We start from the raw sequence: 22,538 nt of genomic DNA, 5'->3' as shown, positions 1-22,538 counted from the left end.
ATTCATTATCAACATGCATAAGTAGGTCATGAAGAGATGGAATTCTATTTTAACAAAAAAGAAGAAAAACAAGGCAGGCTTTAATAATGTAGACAGGAAAGGAAAAAAAAACTCACAGGCTAAGAGAAAAAATATGCATCACTGTGCAGTGCAAGACTACATATTGTGAAGGCAAAATGTACATCCCACCTGGATGGGGTCCCCAAAACATAGCTACCAGAAACCAGGGTTCTATCCACCACTTAATAAAGATATTATTTTTTCTATTTGCAAATGCCTAAGTTAATGTACAGGATTTTCAACTAAGTCTGATTATAAACGCAACAATGTTCATTCTAAAAAAATCTGAGGAAGGAAAATCAAAATTATCAGTGATCCCACCATCAAATTAGCATTCCAGTGTATTTTTTCTAACATATGTACACTTATAAACACGTTTAAACACAACTGGGCTCATTTGAGATATATAATTTTCTATAATGCTTTCTTTCATTAAACAGGTTTGGAGTAACTCTAACATTTTAAAATATTCATACAACTTATAAATATCACATCACAGTGTGCAGTTAAAATAGCCCTTATGCAAGATATTTAGGTTATTTCTAATATTTTGTTAGCAAAATAGATAAGAGATCAATACTGCATTGATGGGGACCAAAGAGCACCAAGCCTTTCTTGCAAAGGCTCTGTTAAAGTGAGTAAAAAAGAATCATAGCTCTAGCGATCACTTCTGATGATCCATTGAACATGACATCCTTACCAAGCCAGGCTCCTTAATTCATACCTTCACAAATACTCGTTTGCCTTCATCCCCTTACCATCATTTTCAGAATTTTGATTTGTAACAAACTGAGAAAATAAAAGTGATGACAGGCCAGCCTTGAAGTTCATACCGCACATCTGCAATGAGCTTAGCCAAACAGTAGAAGAGTATTGGCTATTAGTAGCCCAGTGAAACCTAGAGATTAAGACCTAAATAAAGTCCAATATAGATTTTTCTCAATCTGACCTTAAGCAACTCTCCTTTGAAATCAGACCAGAACTTCTAAGTAGAACTAGCTTTCAGAAAGAGTCTTTTCTTTTAATAGGAATGGCGGAAGATAGGGGGATGGTACATAAAAGCTATACACATTTGGACTTCCCATCAGACAAAAACTAGAAAACAGCAATTGTGTTTCAAAAGGGGGACAGGGGCTAATGTAAACGAAGCATTTTCTTTGTATAGCCTTAGAGCTGTGTTATTCAGACCGCAACCTGCAATCCTACCCCATTTGTTGGATTATATCAATATTTATATGTGATATTGAGCAAAATAGAAAATATGGGAGTACAGCACAGGTGGGAAAATATTGTTTCGTGAAATTTTTGTTTCAGTTTTGTGTATGTGTGTGGGGTCAGGTTCGGTAAAATTACTTCCTACTGTGTGCCCTAGTTTTATTTCCTTGATTTTTTTCATATACACATAAGTCATTAATTTGTACAACAGATGTTTATTGAGGAACTATACTATAGTGTTAAGACAACAGTATCCTGGTATGATACAAGTGAGTAAAAATACTTGGGTCTCTCCCTTTGTAGAATTCTTACAGTTTAGGAACAATCAAATAATCACATAAATATAGAGCAACAGTGTAACTAAACATTCACACTCAAAATGATCTTTTTTCATGAAATGTTGGAAATCACTTATCTATTGTGTTCATTGCTGTATGCCTAAATGATACGGAAGGAAACAATTAGGGAATTAAGGTAGATTATCATGAGGAAAGCTGATTTAGATTGGGGAAGAGGTGGGAATGACAGGTCAGGATTCTCCGAGGAAGTACGTTCAAGCAAAGACTAGAATGATGTACCAAAAAGAAAGTGCGAAGAAAACCTGGCAACAACACTTTGGGAAAGGGCCTGTACAGTTTGAAAAAAAGAAAAGCCAATGGGCAGTTAGGAAAACTAAAACCATCTAAGTAAAGTTTGGGGGTTGCTTCAGATAGGAAGAGACAATGCAGGAATTTTAAGTCTCCTGAGAGCAATGAGAATGATCCAATTTGCATTTTAAAAGATCATGAGTGGTAACGGGCACTGAGAGGGGCACTTGACGGGATGAGCACTGGGTGTTATGCTATATGTTGGGCAAAACGAACTCCAATTAAAAAAATATACAAAAAAAAATATCATGAGTGGAATAGAAGTAGGAAGGAGACTGGAGTGGCTATTGAGATGATGCCAAGGAGAGACTAGACTGCTCTAATACATATTTTGGAAACAGAAATGACAAGGTTTGGCAATAGTTTATGATATGAGGGCTGAAAAACCATAGGCTACCTGGGATAACTCGCAAGTTTCCCCAGTTGAGCAGTAAAATGGGATGAGATGCATGAGAAACCCAGAGGAGCAGAGCTGAGAGGAAAGATTCCGGTTCGCTTAGTTACAGTTAACAAGTAGAGATGTCAAATTAATAACTAGAACTGGATGAAGATATACAAAAAGTAAGCATCAAAGAGATTTTGATGACACATGATTCTGCCCCTTAAACTTTACCCTCAACAATACATACTACAAACCCAAGAAAATCTAAAATAAATTTTAAAGATTCTATGGAGCAATAGTTCACAGATAACCACAGTAGCTGAAGCCACTGTGTATCTGAAAATATAGAGCAACAGTGTAACTACACATTCATACTCAAAACAATCCTCTTCCAGGAAATGGTAGAGAATCACTTGTCTATTGTGTTCACTTGCTGTATGCTCCACATCTAACATTGCACATGACACATAGCAGGTGTTAAAATATCTATTGAATATACTCACTACTGGGCAGAACAAACCACCTAGCAAAAATAAGATAAAGAATGCAAACAAGCAACTGTACAAGGAAAAACTCTGTACTATGATGTTTCATAGCAAGGACACTTCTCAAGGAAAAAGGAAACTGAGTTATTTACACTATCATATGCTCATAGTATCAGAGCTAGATTCTGTTCCTAAGATCAGCTTAATTTCAATACAAGAAATTTCATCCCTAGACAACCAATGGTTAAATATGGGCATCATTCCTTACTATCCCAAGATATGATAAAGAATTAAAATGTAATAAAAGTTTGGTGTTTGAAGCTATAGTAAAAAAAAAATCTCACCTAGGTTATTAAAACAAAACAAAAAGATTAGAAGGAATTTTATTAAAATAAAAATGTCAATTACTGATGATTTTTCTTTATTCCCCTGTTCACAAATGTCATACCAATACATGGGAGAAAATTCACAAAACGCACACAGACATGAAAGAGAAAAATTACCCATAAATCCACCACCCAGAAGTAATTAACCACTTTCAACATTTGCACAGAACTTTTTTTTTTTTTTCCACAGAACTTTTTCTGTGCATACATGGGGATAGAGAATAAACAGTGATCCACAGCTAATGGTCTAATTGTTTGAGATGATGAAGGAAATTACAGAATACTGCTATGGTTGGTACAGTATTGAGGGAAGACTAGCTAGAAGTAACTACTAAGCTAAGTAAGCTATCTAAAGGATGAAATGGAACTAACCAGACAAAGAAGCACAGGTCAGAGGGCACAGAAGAATGTGAGCAGGGCACAGGCCCTACCGAGTGAGGAAATGGGGGGAAAAGTTTGGTGGAAGAAGATTGGCTGGGCAAAGCCTCACTGAAAGAGCTGAGAGGACTTGATCCTCAGGGAAAGAAGGATGGGAATGTTCCAAATGCTTAAGGGAGAAAAGTGTTAAGCCCTGCAAGTGCAGACTTCTGTGATCAGCATCTTCTCCCAAAGGGAGTGGAGGGTGGGGAAATGAGAATCTTTAGGGGTGTGCAATACAATATTTTAAGGAAAATAATAAATTATACTATTTACAAAAATACTTTAAATTTATATTTTAGTTTCCACAAAACCTTCTAGATTGGTAGCAAATGAAGAAAAACAGTGACTTTACCTCTTGCACAACTCCCAAGAAATTCATACTAAAGGAGTACTGAATTTATAACAACAACAACAAAAAACCACATATTTTAAAAGACCAAAAGTCTGCATTAGACAGAGTTTAATGATAGTATGCAATACACCTGCTTTATCACATCTCTGATAAATATATAACAAATTAGTATGCAGGAAATGAAGAAAAACTGAGCTAACATAAAGGGATGATCTCAAAGACCTCCAGACAAGGAAAAACACACCACTCTCCACAGGGCAAAGTCCCACACAGAGACTTCTGGCCTCTGGAGAAATGGACTTCGTAGTGGAGCAGAAGAGGTCCTCAAAACTAACTATCCCTCCTTCATCCCCACTCAAAAAAAGGTTTAACCCAGCAATTCCACTATGAGGTACATAACCAAGAGTAAAGAAAACACCCATACACACTAAAACTAGTTAGCCAATGTTCATAGCACATTATTCAAAATAGCCAAAAAGTAGAAACCCAAATGCCCATCAACTAATTGAGTAAACAAAAAGTGATATATCCATATGACAGAATATAAGTCAGCCATAAAAAGGAATAAGTACTGATAGATGGTATATGATGGATGAACCTTGAAAACATTATGCTAAGTGAAAGAATCCAGTCTCCCAAATCCAATTATATGGTTATATTTATATGAAATATCCAGAATAGACAAATCTATTGAGATAGAACGCAGACTAGTCATTGCCTGTGGCTAGAAGCCATGAGAGTTGGAGACTGCTAATGGGAACAGGGTTTCTCTGTAGGTGCTAAAAATGTTCTAAATGGATTCTGGTGAGAGTTGCACAATTTCATGCAGGTACTAAAACCCCTGGATTATACACTTTAAATGGGTGAACTATATGGTTATGTGAGTTATATCTTCATAAAGCTGTTATTTAAAAAGAGAGAGGATATTTCTGGCACCGCCAGGCATTATGGTAAATTGTTAGAAATACAGCAAAGGCAAAAAACCCATAGAACCTGTTCTCAAAGCCCTAAGATTCTAAGGGGGGGGGGGGGGGTGGAGCGGGAACAATCAAGATGTAATGACAAAACAATGGGAAAAAGAAAGAAAAGGATTCAGACTACTCAAGGTTAGTTAGGCACCTTAGTCCTGGGTGATTCAGAAGGTGTCAAGTAGAGAACTCAAAATACCAGATTTTCATCCTGAATTTGAAATTTAAATCTAAATAACTTTTTAAAAATCATGTGCCTGTTCAGTTTCTTAAAAATCTTCATTCTTGGGGATCCCTGGGTTGCTCAGCGGTTTAGCGCCTGCCTTTGGCCCAGGCCGGGATCCTGGAGTCCCGGGATCGAGTCCCACGTCAGGCTCCCGGTGCATGGAGCCTGCTTCTCCCTCCTGTGTCTCTGCCTCTCTCTCTCTCTCTCTCTCTGTCTATGATAAATAAACAAATAAATCTTTAAAAAAAAAAAAAACTCCATTCTTGTAGAAAGGTTAATGGAATTTTTAAAAGCATTTGTGTACCTACAAGGCTTAAAACATTTATTTTTAACTTTAGAAAAGCAACCAATTAAAACCTGTTCATAAAACGAAACAAGTCTCCAATATAAATTGTACTATTCCAGTTCGTTGAATGCTGTAAAGATTGTGTGCAAACTTTTCATAACGCTTTAAATTGGGAGAAAGAGGACCTAAAAAACCGGAACAGCCCCCTTATGCATTCCAAAACAAAGCATTGGGGGTTGGGAGGAGACCAGAAAGGCAGAATTTGAGTAATGATCGCAAAGGAGAGCCAAGCGCTTCAAAGCAAAAATGGACCTTTAAGAGTTAAAGCCACTAATTTTCAACCACAACACTTCGAAATTATATTAGTAACTGTTACCATAGGAACAGTGAAGCCGAATTTCCCAAGATTAAAAATAAAAATTACAGCGAATTCAAGTGGGTGAAACAGGGCAAAACTTGGTCCGAACCTAGGTGGAACTGAGCCTACCAGAAACTTTCACCGACGCCAACTTCCAACCTACATTTCCAAAGCAGGTCTTGATAAACCGCCTCGAGGCGTCACTTACCAGGTCCTTAAAAAGTTTGCCCTCTCTTCTCCGGGAGCAGCCGGCATCCAGAACCCCTCCTGGGCATCGCCCACAGCCAGAGCCAGCCTGTGCAGTCGCGGGGAAGCCTGGCTCCGAGCTCGCCCGGCAAGCGTCGGACTCGAGCCCCGCTGGGCTCATTGGCTAAGCAGGGAGGAAACACCCAAGCTCGAACCCCGAGCCCCCGGCCCGCCCGCCGGACTCCCTCCTCCACATCGCCACCTACGCCACGTCCCAGGCGTGCCTGGCATTCCACGCCAAGCCATCCAACTCATTTATTAAGCACCCACCGTCTACACCGCATCGCGGCTTCAGGCTCTGCAGGAAGAAACGGCCCCTGCCGGAAAAACCAAAAGGGCAGTACCGGGGCTGAGGACGGCCTGGGGCGAGGCGCTGCGGCGAGGAGGCCCCCGCCTGCACCCCCAGGGTCCTGACCGTCCCGGAGAAGAGACGGCCCCGGGGGGAGCAGCAGGCCGTGCCTCCCGGGGTCCGCCGCAGACCCGGCATCCCCGGACCACCCGCGCGCTCCTCTGCCCCAGACCTCGGCCCCCGGGAGAACGGCGAGCGCGGGGACCGAACCCCCAGAGGGCCGGGGCGGACTGTCACTGGCTCCCGCCTCCCTCCGCCGCGACACGGCCGGCCGCCCTCCCCCCTGGCGGGGACCTGGCGGGGACCTGGCGGGGACCTGGCGCCTCCCGGCTAGCGTCTCCGCCGGCCCGGCCCCGGCACCCCGGCGGCCCCGGGCAGGCGGGGGCAGTGGCGACAAGACCGCCGGCCCCTCCCCCTCCCCCTCCCCCCCGCCGCCCCTGCCGCCCGGACGTCGGAAAAGCGGTTACCTGGCGCGCGGGTGGGGACGGGGACACGACCCAGGGGAGGAAGACGCGGAGGAAGACGGCAGCCTCCGGCCCGGGGAGATTTGGGGAATTTGGAAGACTTGTTCCGCACTGGGTGACAGCTGTTCGCCGCGCACGCGCAGCGGCCCGGACGCCCGATGCCTCCGCCGCTCCTCACCCTCCCGTCGAGGGCTAGGGAGGCAGCGGCGAAGGCGCGCGCACAGCGCCGGCCGGCTCTCCCCGCGCGAGGGCGCGCGCGCCGTCACGTGACCGCCGGGCCCGGCACTTGGCGTCACGTGAACTCCCGCACAGCTTAAGGATGCGCGGCGCCTTCCAGCTTCGGGGTTGGCCTCCCGTGCCTCTGTCAGTCTAGGGTCGCCGCGGTGCATCTTGTCCTCTGGGGACGGACATGCCCACTTTTTCCCAGAGGGGCAGACACTTCAGCAGCAGGAAGGAACAGGTGCACAGAAGCTCGCCCGGAAGTGCCTGCCGGGCTCCGCGGGGCTGGACCTGACGGAGTCCACGCGCCACACGTCGTCCGGGGCCGGCCGCGGGCCTATGGCGGCCTCGGGCGCGCGGACGTCAGCGCAGCGTCGCCGTGGGTGGGGCCTCCGGGTGCCCCGCGGGTCGTGGCGGGGCGGCCGTGACAGCGTCTTCCTGGCCGGGCGGGGCTCCTGCGCCTCCTGACCGCGACGGGAGATCCCGAGAGGGCCGAGGGGTCCGCCTGCCGACCTTTCCACCAGGAGCTTTCAGGCAGGAGACGTGTTCTCCGGCTAGAAGAGCGGAACCATCCCAGATTCCGAGCACCTCGGTGGAGCGCGGCCCGCCCGCCCGGGGATGCGCGGGAGCTGAGGGCACCCAAGGGTGGCAACACCAGGAACCGAGGCTGGGGAAGTGCTCAAAAACGGCAATGGCAGCAGTTTGACCTCAATTGTAGTACCAGGAAGTGCGAGTGTGTCCGGACCCCGGGAACGCACTTCGACTCCTCGCTACTACCAGTTACTTTTGCGCTGGACCTCCGCCTCCCGCGGTGTCAGAAGTAGCCACACAGCCCTTAAGCCCTTGTACTGCCCAAGACAGATGGCTAACACCACATGTTTTGCAGAGCTCAACAATTTTTTTTTTTACTTCCTGCAGAGTGCCCAGCTGGGTCCCTCCTAGCGTTTCCCCTAAGGTCGTCTCAGCTAAGCCCAGACAGACCGTGACACCTCGGAGCACACTCGGGCTGTCTACCCTTCTGAGTTTCCTATTAGAATCCTCTGATGTCTACTTTTTAAAAACATCTCAACGGGTCCACTTGCCATACCCTTGAAGTCTTTTATCTCTGGGAAGGGCATATCGAGGTCAGATGAAATGTGGTTAAGTACTAAGACTAATGGGATTATTGGGCCACCGCATTTTAGTTATTAAATTAGAAACAAGGTTTATGCTCTACTACCGATATACACATCTGCGCTTGCCCAGTATGTACATTCAACTGGGAATTTTCAAATGTGTAAACTATGTGGAATCCCAACCCTCCTTACAAGTCAGTTAGATACACTAGAACAATAAATATATAACCCAACATTTATTTAGAGCTTGACACTTTTCAAGTGCTTCATAAATATTAGCTAAATGTACCCTTAAAATAATTCAATGACTACGTATCGTTTTATTTTTTTTAAGATTTTATTTATTTGATAGAGCAAAAGCAGGGAGAGCAGCAGAGGGAGGGAAAAGCAGGCTCTGGAACAGGGAGCCCCATGCGGCACTCACCTCAGGACCCCAGGATCATGACCTGAGCCTAAGGCAGACATTTAGCTGACTGAGCCACCCAGATCACCCTATATCTTTAATTTTAGATATGAAAACTGAAGTATACTGGTTAAGAAATTTGCCAAATAGCTACTAAAAACCAGGGTCCCCAGGAAGCCATATGCTATATTAGACTGGCAACCTGGTACACCAGAATAAAAAGACTGGAAATCTGAATTCCGGTCCCTTTAACAGTTTACAGATGCATGATGTTACACAAATAACATTTGTTGAACACAGTAAATCAAATCTCAGAGCTTTTTTAACCTGAAAAAGTAGGGTGACATACCAGCCTTGCTGACTTCAAGCATGTTGAACATCAAAGAGAATAATGGAAATGCCAAAACACTTCAAAAGCTGGAAGGCACTGAGAATTTATTAACGACTCTACAGTTTTGGAAATTGAAGTGGAATTCAGATGGATTCGTGGCAGTGTTGAGTCCCTAAAGTATCAAATACCAATATATTGTGAATCACAGTAATGAACATTTTAGCCACATCGTAGATGAATTTACTTAGGTCCAATTAAAAATTCCAGTTGCAATAAGATGGAGTTATATAATGGATACAAAGATTTCCCTTGAAGCATGTATGTTACATGAACTATTTAGATCACTTCAGTGACAGCAGTTGTAAATTTCCTTATGTATAATGAAGTAAATTGATATACTACTAAATCTCTAATTTTGGATGAATTTAACTCCATTCGACTTTTGCAAATATAAGGAATTAAATATCAGTAATTCTCATTAACATTTATATTTATCCTATCACATATGTATGTTATATATACAGGTATAATACAAACCACAACCAATAATTAGATGTTTAGATGATGATTTAAAGAATCATAGTGAACATGAAAGTACCTAATAAAATTAGAAATTTTGGTGCCTGTTCTCTGTGTCCTGGGCTTTGAAGTTTAGGTCAATTTGTCTCTTACATGGATTATTGTAGTATAATGAGCGATTATAATATAATGGATTAATATTACATAATTCTCCTAATGCTATCTCCACCTCCAGTGCTTCTTCACTCAACTCCCCTTCCCCCTCCAATTCATCTTCTATAGTGCAAGCCAAAATTATCCTCCTAATGTAAAAACTGAACCATAATTCTATCCAATTGAAACACTTCATTAATTCCTCATTATTATGAAAGCTTTTCAGACTTAGCTGAGAAGAGTATGGTGGCCAAGGGTATACAGATAGACTTTGAAGTGGCTCAAGCTTCCTATGTAAATACAGTATTCAATCAGTTTGGATACCATTATATTTGTGCGTGTTTTAGTATAAGAAACATACCTAAAATTACTTAAAGTTATTAATTAAATTATTTATTTTCCTATCAAAACATTTGGATAAAATTAAAGGGGAGATATGTCTAGTTGTCCCTGGGGCATGGCCCTAAATTTATACATGTGTGTGTTAGGGAGGGTGGGTGTCAGGGGAACAGGTGAGTAGTTTCTGGTTTTCATATCAAGGAAAACATTGGAAATGATTTATGATACCTGAATCATAACACAATTTAAAAACTATTCATTTTAACAAAACTATAAGTATAAGCTGAAGTTGCAATTTTTGAACATAGATGTTAGTTTCAATCAATCCTGATTTTTATTATTATTGCCATTTGTTATTATTTGTACTATGTTTTATGAATAGTGATACAGCTATGTACAGGACAGACCTGGCCTTGCCTTCATTGAGCACACAGTCAAGCTACAATGAGAACCAATAATACACAACCAAAAACATGGCTAAAAAGAAAAAGACAAACATTGATGATTATGTGGCAAAAACACCAATAGAAATACAGATACATATGCACTAAGACACATAAAAGAAAATTTGTAGCAGCATTATTTGTGAAGCCTCAAACTGGAAACAACCCAAATAGCCCTCAACAGAATGAAGGTATAAATGTTGGTATATTTATACAATAGAAACTAAACAAGAAAATAAATGAACTACTGCTATCTGAAAGAGAATGGCTACACCTCACAAAAACAGTGTAAAGTGAAAGAAGCTAGACACGAAAGAATACATGCTGTAAGATTCCATTTATATAACATTTTAAAATAGATAAAGGGCAGCTCCAGTGGCTTAGCGGTTTAGCACTGCCTTCTGCCCAGGGTGTGATCCTGGAGACCCGGGATCGAGTTCCACATCAGGCTCCCTGCATGGAGCCTGTTTCTCTCTCTCTCTCTCTCTCTCTCTCTCTTTTTCTCCATGTGTCTCAAATAAATAATTTTTTTAAAAAACAGCTTAAAATAGATAAAACTATGGTATTAAAAGTCAAAGTAATGGCTGCATTTGAGGAGGAGAAAGGGGGCAGAGCAGCTGGGAGGGAAGAGGTGAGGAACCTCTGAGATGCTGGTTATGTGCTGTTTTTTTTTTTTTACCTTGGTGACAGTAATCATGATAATTCATCAAGCTGTATACTTATGATGTGTGCACTTTTATATGTGTGACATTTTTAAAAAGATTTTATTTAAAAAATTAAAATAAAGATTTTATGTATTTATTCATGAGAGACACAGAGAGAGGCAGAGACACAGGCAGAGGGAGAAGCAGCCTCCATGTAAGAAGCCGGATGAGGGACTCGATCCTGGGACTCCCGATATATGTGTGACATTTAAAAGACTTTTTAAGGACGCCTGGGTGGCTCAGGGCATGATCCCGAAGTTCTTGGAGGGAGTCCTGCATCAGGCACCCCACAGGGAGCCTGCTTCTCCCTCTGCCTATGTCTCTGCCTCTCTCTGTATCTCTCATGAATAAAATCTTTAAAAATAAAAAATAAAAGGACTTTTTAAACATTTAGTATGTTAATTATTGTGCATTTCTTTTTTTAAATTTTTTTTGTGTATTTCTCATATCAACTTTCTTACACACCTTGTGACAAGTGGACCACTTAGGTTGATTTAAATTGATAAATTAAAAGGTAAAACTTCCCCTTTCTTTTCCATAACAATTTTTGTTGTATTAAAAGGGGAAAACGTAAAGACAAAAACAAGTGGATGGCAAACTGAGCTCCTTTTTTCCTTTCGGTCCTATTGACTCCTAAGATTTTAAGTAACAGGAGAAAAAAAAAGGAAGAAGAATTTCAGTGGGTAAAGGATTTTATTTTTTTCTTTTTAACTCTTTTTTTATGTAGATATTTTCCTTTTTTTAATCAGAGTTGTCAATAAATCAGAAAGAAATATAGCACTCCATTGCAATAATTTTGTTAACATAAGTAATTTCTTTAACTTTTCCAGATATGTTGCAAACATACTCATATTTCAAACCCTTTTCAGTTGCAGGCTAAGAATATGTTAAAAATTTTTAAATATTATTTTGTAAATATTTTCTTACCTTAGATTGCTGAAATCATTTCAGATAGTAAACAAGGCAGCAGGTCCATTTATGACAGCACATGATAAGGCCATCTGTGTGTTAACCAACTGTGTTAGTCTGTAGACTTACTTACTTAGAGGGTTTAGTGGGGAAATGTATTGGCTTACACTGAAGTCCCATGACAAAATTATCCAGAGTAATAAGTCTATCTTATCACATATCTAACCATTAAACACCGTATAATTTCCAGTGTGTTGAACCAACAGACTCCAGAGTACTAACCCAATCTATGGAGAAAACCTATTAATTACTTCATTCAACTTTTATTGAAATGTGCTAGGAAATAGTATTCTCATATGTATTGTAGAAAGAAAAGGTTTATTTGGTGGAGGAATTATTGTGAATTCATCCCAATCAGAATCAAAACAAATTCTAATGGTTTTTTGATATATGCATATACTTTGTTTCATTTTTTTCGAAGTTTAATTCTTATTTCCCATAAAAAATTGTTTGGGATATTCAGCAAGTTAATCTTATATGAAAGACAGGGTGCTATTGTTTATGTGTTTATATATCTTTTTAAGTACTTACTACCATTTTGGAAAACTGGCATTACTTGCTCAAATTGAACATATGCATACCCTGTGATCTAGTAATTTCTCTCCTAGTATTATGCCCAACAGAAATGCATGTCTATATACATCAAAATACATACTGAGAGAAGCATTCTTTGTAATTATCAAAAACATGTTACTGAAGATAAAAGATCAATGTTTATAGCTTTAATAACCATAGAACAAGGCCATTATTTCACGTAGAGGCCAGGTATGTTTATCTTTGGCCTGCAGTGGAGGCCTTCCATGAATAAGGATAGAAGTAAAGTTTTATGCTCCTAAAGTGTTAGGAAAGGTTGTTCAAACTGACCAGGAGGAGATAGAAGTCCTGCTGGTGGTAGTTTGTGATGGGCATACCTGAGAAGGATTGGGATTTGTACAAGAGTCAACCAAGCTAACCATTGTGGTAGATGGGGAGGAATTTTTGTGGATACTGATTAATAATGCATCCGGGTTCCAGTCTAAGCACATCTCTTCTATTAATGGTCATAGAGTACCTGTAATTTCACAAGCTATCCTTCACCACCAAGGAGTACTATACCCTTCCACCCTTAGGCAATGAGCTTAAAAGATCCCTTCACTGAGGGAGACAGGAACTGTTGTATTGCTACTTTTTATAAAGTCCGTAAAGTCTCTGATTACAATAGGAAACAAAGCACTTGATATCTTAGAAATGAAATTAATGTATTAGTTGGAAAGAGACCATAAAATGCCATCTTGGAGTTTCTTTAACAATCCTTGATTTTCAGAGTATTACCAACTTCTTTTTACTTGTTCCTTATTAAATCCTGTCTGGGGCAGCCCTGGTAGCCCAGTGGTTTAGCGCTGCCTTCAGCCTGGGGCGTGACCCTGGAGACCCAGGATCAAGTCCCACATCGGGTCCCTGCATGGAGCCTGCTTCTCCTTCTGCCTGTGTCTCTGCCCCTCTCTCTCTCTCTGTCACTCTCTGTGTCTGTCATGAATAAATGGGTAAAATCTTAAAAAAAAAAAAAAAAAAAGATTTAAAAAAATAAAAAATAAAATAAATAAATAAATCCTGTCTGGCTTGTTTCATCTCTCCAGCAATTGCTCTTTGTATCACAAACAAGAATCTAATTATCATGGATATTCATGTGCAAAATAAAATGTTGCTGTATATTTTCCCATACTACAATTCACCTCTATTTTGTTGATTTTCCTGATTTTAATATTTCCCTTTCTCTGTACCTGACTACTCCTAATCCTTCTTTTCTGCTTACATTCTGCCAGTACCGTATCATCTGATGAATGAGTTCACTTCTCAGCTTTGTTTTTTTTGTTTTGTTTTGTTTTGTTTTGTTTTTTACTTCTCAGCTTTGTGATACACTTTCTTGCACTGACTTTAACTAACAAGTATCCTGCTCCACCTTCTTAAGTTCTCTTTCAATCATGCATAATTGACATCTGTAACTCACCTGAAGTTGTAAATGGTTTCTCTCCTTGAACTAGTTAAGGTAGCTTGAGCCTTTGTCATATCCATTCACTGTTGTGATAAAATGCAAAACATGACCACAAAGTCCTCCCATGATCCTATGCAATGTGACATTACTCTTCTTCCCAGCAAGAGGTTGTCTATTTCCCAAAATTTGGGCTGATCTTATGACCTGCTTTGGTCAAAGAATGTGGCATCAAAGAATGTGATGTTATGCGACTTCCAAAGCCAAGTCTTAAGGGACACTGCAGCTTCTACTTTCATCTTATGATGCTGCCCTGACACTATCATATAAGGATGCCAGTTTAGCTTACTAGAGAATAGGAGGTCATGTGTAAAAGAACTAAATCTCACAATGGACAGCCAGTACCATATGCCAGACATGTGAGTGAGGCCCCTATGGCCTTCCAACCCAACCACCTTCCAGTAGAATGCATGCAACACCAGCAGATTAACTGTCAGCCAATCCAGAAAATCATGAAAAAACTATAAATCATCAATGTTTTAAACCATTAAGTTTTGGGGTTAATATACAACAACAAATAACTGATAGAACTGTCTTCTTCACTTTCTCACCTTGGTGATTCCCAGGCTCTCCCTCATCTAATTCAGAAAATAAAATTTTGAAGCTCCTGAGTGGCTCAATCAGTTAGGCATCCAACTCTTGGTTTCAGCTCAAGTCATGAGATCAAGCCCTAAGTTGAGGTACAAGCCTTGCACACAGTCTACTTGAGATTCTCTCCCTCCCCTTCTGCCGCTCCCAGTGTTCATTCTCTCTCTCTCTCTCTCTCTCTCTCTCTTTCTCTCCCCCTCTCTCAAATAAAGAAATAATTTTTTAAAGAAAAAACAGAAAATACAATTTCATTCCTATTACTTTCTCCCTCAGTCTCAGAATCAATCAGCTCAAGACAATCATCCAAAACTTTAGCATCACAACTTTTATAATCAAGAGATTATTTCCTGTGTTTTGGAAACCTATAATAGACTTTCAGGTTTTCCTGAGCTTCCTCTTCCTGTAGTATGACAGAGACCACATTCAGCTTTCTTTTCAATAGTTAATAGCTTCACTAAGAGCTATCTATCTCTAAGAGGTTTACTGAATTCTTACTTCTTTTTCTATAAACTCAAAAAGCTTTCCTACATTTCTTTACATTTTCTTCTTAGTTTATACCATAATAAGTATTTTTGCCCACTGGCTTTATATTATTTTTTTAAGTGTTTCCTGATTTTAGCCAGTCCTTCATTGGACAAATGCATTCCTATTTTGTTGGCTGTTCTCTTCAAGTGAATTCTTGGTTTGTGAAGCTTTTGTTGATATTCTGACACCTTTTCAGGATTCTTTTTTTCCTTTCAATTAAGTTTATTCTTCTCAGCAATTAATGTTTAGTTACTTGGTATGTTCTGCCTTTTTTTTTTTTTTTTTTTTTGGAAAGAACAGACCCAAGGGCAAATGTTATAGTGATAAGTGACAAAGACAACATCCCAGAGCACTCCTTATAAATTGCACAGGTCCCTCCTAGATTTCTCCAACCATGCAGATCCTGCTCTGGGTTCCACAGGCCTCTTGACTACACTGTCGAAGAGATGAAGGCCCTGTTTCTAAGCTGTAATTTTTTAAAGCAGTGGTTCTTAAAGTTGAGAGCAAAGCTTCTCAGGAATCAGCAAGATTAAAAAACTTTTTTTTCCACTGTCTTTTTTTAATTTATTATTTTTTCTTTTTTTCTTTTTTTTTTTAGTAATCTCTACACTCAATGTGGGGCTTAAATTCAGGACTCTGGGGATTCCTGGGTGGCGCAGTGGTTTAACGCCTGCCTTTGGCCCAGGGCACGATCCTGGAGACCCAGGATCGAATCCCACGTCAGGCTCCCGGTGCATGGAGCCTGCTTCTCCCTCTGCCTGTGTCTCTGCCTCTCTCTCTCTCTCTGTGTGACTATCATAAATAAATAAAAATTAAAAATTCAGGACTCTGAGATCAAGAGTCACATGGTCTTCTGACTGAGCCAAACAGATTCACCTAAAAATATTTTCTTAATAAAACTAAGATTTTATTTGCCTTTCCCACATTATTCATTCTTACTCCCTGGGGAACTTTCTAAAGCTACAATTAGGAGTGATTTCACTTCTGTTGTGAAGGCTAATGGAATGTAGGTTTCTGTATTACCGTGTTTAAAATTTTAATTTTAAAATCTAATATTTAAAATCTAATTGACAGATATACTCAGTTTTCAAGAGTGTGAAGGGTCTCCTGTAACCAAAAACCTTGAATGTCATATGAGAGAATAAACATATATCATAAAAAAGACTAAATTTCCTTTAGCCCTCGACTCTTGGGATACTCCTCCAAACTACTAGTAGGTCCCTCCTTGAGGCGACTTTCCCTCCCTTGGGTGTTTGACATGTGAGGAACTGGCATCGCCAGCGCCCCTGCTCCAGGACACCAATGGGTCCGACGCAGAGCAGCAGCGGGGGCAGGCCCTGCTCCTTCTCCCGGCCTTGAGCCAGAGCGCAGGGCCCTAGGGCTTCACCTTCTCCCTGCTGCTGACCCCAGGCCTCAACGCCCCTCGGGCTTCCCTCCACCTCTCCCACCCCTTCCCTGGAGCATGGCGGCTCCTAGGGTCTGTATGCCTATCCCGCCCTGTGGACACTAGGGATAGCCTTGCGGGGGGGGGGGAGGTGATGAAGTGGGTCTGCTGAGTTTTAGTAAAATAGAAACTGAGAGGTGGCCTTTCTAATTGCAGGTGTTTCAGACGTAACTCCAAATATGCGTTCCAAAAACAATCTCAAATTCTGTGCAACTGAGTACTTTGGGGACAAGTAGGATTGCAAGAGATCACTTAGAACCTATCCAAAGTGCTAACAATCATGCTACTGGAGCATTTAAAATTCCCCTGAAGTGTGTGGTGGGCACTCTTAGGGGATCTTGAATCTCTTAGTGGATCTCTAAAAATATAACTAATGCAGCCACTTTTTTCACCAAAACGAGGGCTTCCGTAGAATTTTCAACGTTTTCTTAAGGTCCTCCTACATTATATTCTTTTCTTTAATTGCTCCCAAATATTAACATGCAGAGAAAAATTCCACTTGAAACACTATTATTATACTGGCATAGGCCTATTTATCAATGGCCTATGAGCTAACCTTTGCTAAGGAAACAAAGCACACACAGACACACAAAGAAACAAAGCACACTTATAGAAGAGACTGACAGACGCTTCACATTTCAATTTCTTCCATTTTCCTGCACCCCTCTTCATGTTTGCCAGATCTTTTGCCAAAAAAATCTCCATTGATCTCTTGCTTGGCAAAAGTTAAGCTTCTCCTGGTCTTTCAAGAAGGTCACATGTGGGGCAGCCCTGGCGGTGGTGCAGCAGTTTAGCTGCTGCCTGCAGCCCGGGTTGTGATCCTGGAGACCTGGGATCGAGTCCCATGTCGGGCTCCCTGCATGGAGCCTGCTTCTCCCTCTGCCTGTCTCTCTCTAAATAAATAATTTTTTTAAAAAATCTTAAAAAAATAAAAGAAGATCACATGTGAACTAGATACTGAGTTCTTCTATGTTTGCAAATAAGGTTTTTTTTAAAGATTTTATTTAAGAGAGAGAGAGAGCACAAGTAGGCAGAGCGGCAGGCAGAGGGAGAGGGAGAAGCTGACTCTCTGTTGAGCAGGAAGCCTGACACAGGGCTCAAACCCAGGACCCTGAGATCATGACCTGAAGCTTAAAGCAGATGCTTAACTATCTGAGCCACCCAGGCACCCCCTAACAACTGTCCCTTTTGAGACTGCCCAAGTTGGCCTGCTTCCCCACTCACTCTTCCTAGAGGTGACATAATTTGTCTGGTAAAGCCGTTCATTTAGATCAGACTTGGAGAGGATTTCATGTTAGTGAGCCTCTTAGCTATTAGGTATTCCTCCACAAGTCAAATGAAGAAAGATTAGCCACAGATTCCATATAGAATGCAGAAAATTGGGCAGCCCAGGTGGCTCAGCAGTTTAGCGCTGCCTTCAGCCCAGGGCGTGATCCTGGAGACCCAGGATCGAGTCCCACGTCGGGCTCCCTGCATGGAGCCTGCTTCTCCCTCTGCCTGTGTCTCTGCCTCTCTCTCTCTCTCTTCCTCTCTGTGTCTCTCACAAATAAATAAATGTTTAAAAAAAAAAAAAAGAATGCAGAAAATTTGGGATACCTGAGTGGCTCAGTGGTTGAGCATCTGCTTTTGGCTCAGGTTGTGATCCCAGGGGGGTCCTAGGATCAAGTCCCGAATTGGGCTCCCCATAGGGAGCCTGCTTCTCCCTCTGCCTGTGTCTCTGCCTCTCCCTCTCGGTCTCTTATGAATGAATAAAATAAAATCTTCAAAAAAAAAAATCTTGTATTTTCTTTCATTCTAGCTTCCTGTTAGTAAAGAGAGCAAACAAACAACAAAATAAAATAACCATAACACTAAAGACACAGACTCTAGGTAATGCTTTTCACCCATTAACTCAGTAAATGGATATATATTAAATTGCCAAGATGCCTGTGATAGTTGTATATAAGGTAGTATGCCTTTGCCTGCACAAAGTACCACAGTGATGCCATTGAAAAAGCAAGAGCCCCTACTGCTGATGAAACCATTTTTGTCAACCTAATTTCATTAGCTATACTTAAGAGGATTAATTATCTAGCAGCTGTATTGTTTAGTCCTCTTGATCCCTTGTTATTTTCATATTGAGTAATCCTTTGTCAGCACCATTTTTTATTACAAGAATGTCTCTTGATGAAAGCTATATCCACGTTTGATGCTATTTCAGCTTCATTTATCTTTTTTAGATCTGGATATAGCATCCTATTGAAGAATATCACAAGCTCAAACTGAGAGACATTCTATAAAACCACTAGGCTGTATGCTACAAAAATGCTAATGTCAGGATCCCTGGGTAGCACAGTGGTTTGGCGCCTGCCTTTGGCCCAGGGCGCGATCCTGGAGACCTGGGATCGAATCCCACGTCGGGCTCCTGGTGCATGGAGCCTGCTTCTCCCTCTGCCGGTGTCTCTGCCTCTCTCTCTGTGACTATCATAAATAAATAAAAATTGGGGAAAAAATTTAAAAAAAAAACAGCTCTGAAAATTTCTTTCTTTCTTTCGTTTTAGAGAGAGATAAAAAATGAGCTTGTGTGAGGGACGGGGTGGTAAAAGGACAGGGAGAGAGAATATTAAGCAGGCTCCATGCCCAGGGCAGAGCAGACACAGGACTCAATCCCACCACCCTGAGATCATGACCTGAGCTGAAATCTTAAGTCAGATGCTTAGGCAACTGAGCCATCAAGAAGGCATCCCTGTTCTAAAAAATTTCTGAAGGAAGTTCAGACATAAGGAAAATAATAGCAAATGGGAACTGGGAACATCAGAAAAAAAGGAAAAATAACATAAGTGTAAATAGAATACATTATTACTTTCTTCTTGATTTTTTAAAAATATGTCTGGTGGAAGCACCTGAGTGGCTCAAGTTAGTTAAGCATCTGCTTTTGGCTCAGTTCATGATCTCAGGGTCCTGGGATTGAGTCCCATGTTGGGCTCTCTGCTCAGTGGGGAGCCTACTTCTCCCTTTTCTTCTGCCCTTCTCTGCCACTCAGGCTTGCTCTCTTTCTCTCTCTCTCTCTCTCTCTCTCTCATAAATAAATAAATAAATAAATAAATAAATAAATAAATAAATAAAATATTTAGAAATAATTAGAGGGCAGCCTGGGTGGCTCAGAGGTTTGGTGCCACCTTCAGCCCAAGGTGTGATCCTGGAGACCCAGGATTGAGTCCTATGTCAGGCTCTCTGCATGAAGCTTGCTTCTCCCTTTGCCTGTGTCTCTGCCTCTCTCTCTCTCTCTCTCTGTCTCTCATGAATAAAAAAATTAAAAATCTTTTAAAAAAACTAAAAGTAATTATAAAACATGTTTGGGGTCATCTGGGTGGTTCAAGTGGTTGAGTGTCTGCCTTTGGCTCAGGGCGTGATCCTGGAGTCCCAGGATCCAGTCCCTCATTGGGCTCCCTGCATGGAGCCCTCTTCTCTCTCTGCCTATGTCTCTGCCTATATCTCTGCCTCTCTCCCTGTGTCTCTCATGAATAAATAAAATCTTTAAAAACTAACTAAATAAATAAATAAATACATATTTGGTGGTTGAAAGCAATAATTAAAACATTGTCTTAATGAGTTTTCAATATATGTAGATGTAATATATGAGATAACCATAACATAAAAGAGGAAAGGTAAAAGAATGTAAATGGTGAGTCCATTTGCAATGATAAAATACTGATTCTAAGGAAACTGAAAAATATATACATCATAGTCTCTGGAGCAACCACTCTATAGAACTGTACAAAAAGATATAGCTAAAAATGCAATCAGTAAATTAAAATGGAATACCAAAAACTTCTCATTTTTCAAATGATAGTAGGAAAGGGATGAGAGTTGAATAAAAAACAAAGAAAATAAACAGAAAACAATTAATAAACTGATAAAGAGTTGAAATTTAAATATCAATAATCATATGACTCTAAGTGCTACCAACATATCAACTAAAAGATACAGACTGTCATAATGGATTTAAAAACATGACCCAGGGACATCTGAGTGGCTCAGCGATTGAGTGTCTGCCTTTAGCTCAAGGCATGATCCGGGAGTCCCAGGATGGAGTCCCACATCGGGCTTCCAGCATGGAGCCTGCTCTCCCTCTCCCTGTGTCTTTCTCTGCCTTCTGTGTCTCTTATGAATAAATAAATAAAATCTTTTTTAAAAAATGACTCAACTTGATGGGATGAGCACTGGGTGTTATAGGTTGGCAAATTTTAAAAATGTGGACAGCCCAGGTGGCTCAGCGGTTTAGCACTGCCTTCAGTCCAGGGCCTGATCCTGCAGACCCAGGATAGAGTCCCACATACGGCTCCCTGCATGGAGCCTGCTTGTCCCTCTGCCTGTGTCTCTGCCTCTCTCTCTCTCTCTCTCTGTCTCTCATGAATAAATAAATAAAATCTTTTTTAAAAAATTTTTAATGTAATAAATAAGTAAATAAATAAGCATGACCCAACTATACACTGTCTATTGGAAAGTCATTTCAAATATAATGATACAGGTATGTTAAAATTTAAAGGGTGGAAAAAAATGTAAATACTAGTACTAAAGGAAGCTGAAATAGCTATATTCATGTCAAAAGTAGACTTCAGAACAAAGAAAATTACCAAGTGGGTACATTAGTTACCTCTTACTTTGTATCAAATTGCTTCCAAAATTATTGGCTTAAAACAATACACATTTATTAACCCACAATTTCTATTGGTCGGGAATCTCAGTATGGATTAGCTAAATTCTGTGCTTTAGGGTCTCTCACAAGGCTGTTACGAAAGGTAACTAGAGCTGTGATCTCACTTGAAGCTTTTTTTTTTTTAAGATTTTATTTATTTATTCATGAGAGACAGAGAGAGAGAGAGAAAGAGAGAGAGAGAGAGAGAGGCAGAGACAGAGGCAGAGGGACAAGCAGGCTCCATGCCGGGAGTCCGATGCAGGACTCAATCCTGGGACTCCAGGATCATGCCCTGGGCCAAAGGCAGGTATTAAACCATTGAGCCACACAGGGATCCCCTCACTTGAAGACTTAACCAAAGAAGGACCTGCTTCCAAAATCACTCATGATGTTGTTGGCAGGATTCCCTTGTTCCCAGGCCTCAGTTCCTCACTGGCTGTCTGCCAGAGGCCAGACACTCTCAGCTCCTTGCCATATGGGCCTTTCCATAAGGGTGCTCACAAAAATGCATCACAAAACAAAAACAAAAAACCCAGAGAGAAAGTGCAAGCAAGAAAAAGTCCCAATATTTTATAAAACTAATCTTGGGGGCAGTCCGGGTGGCTCAGTGGTTTAGCGCCACATTCAGCCCAGGGTGTGATCCTGGAGACCCTGGATCGAGTCTCATGTCAGGCTCCCTGCATGGAGCCTGTTTCTCCCTCTGCCTGTGTCTCTGCCTCTCTCTCTCTCTGTGCCGCTCATGAATAAATAAATATAATCTTAAAAAAAAAAAAAAAAACTAATCTTGGAAGTGATGGCCCATCATTTCTGCCATACTCTGTTCATTAGAAGTGAATCACAGGTCCAGCCAATATTCAAAGGGGAGGGAATTATTTAAGTGTGCCAGCAACAGGAGGTGGGAACCATTAGGAGCCATTTCAGGTGTTGGGCCCCACTGAGGAACATTACATAGTCATAAAAGACTCAATTCAACAAGAAGACATGACAACCCAAAGTGTGGGTATACCTAACAACAGAGCTTCAAAATATATGAAGTAAAAAATGACAAAACTGAAAGGAAAAAATAGAAAAATAAACAGCTATAGTTGGAAATGTCACCATTCCTATCTTATTAACTGATAGAACCAGTAAACAGTTGTTCAGCAAGGATACTGAAGAACTAAACACTATTAAACTGGATGTAATTGATGTTTATAGAATACTCTAGCCATCAACAGCAGAGTACTTTCATGTGT

The 22,538-nt window shown here is 41.0% G+C and overlaps 1 protein-coding gene across 13 annotated transcripts in view; it reads right to left on the bottom strand.

The window, feature by feature from the left end:
- KDM4C (lysine demethylase 4C) overlaps positions 1-7,410 on the bottom strand; it is a 413,529-nt gene extending 406,119 nt beyond the window's left edge. For 2 of the 13 annotated variants that reach the window (XM_077911914.1, XM_077911915.1), the window contains exon 1: positions 6,848-7,409. In XM_077911914.1, coding sequence (XP_077768040.1) covers positions 6,848-7,233 — 386 coding nt within the window. In that variant the 5' untranslated portion in view covers positions 7,234-7,409. Of the gene's footprint in view, positions 1-5,993; positions 6,156-6,847 lie in introns of those variants that run through there. The other 11 variants (XM_077911907.1, XM_077911913.1, XM_077911910.1 and 8 more) reach the window with 8 other exon arrangements.
- Positions 7,411-22,538: the final 15,128 nt, after the last annotated feature.

Source organism: Canis aureus, chromosome 10, assembly GCF_053574225.1.
Source record: "Canis aureus isolate CA01 chromosome 10, VMU_Caureus_v.1.0, whole genome shotgun sequence".
Lineage (NCBI taxonomy): Eukaryota > Metazoa > Chordata > Mammalia > Carnivora > Canidae > Canis > Canis aureus.
This window is presented reverse-complemented; position numbering and strand designations above follow the sequence as displayed.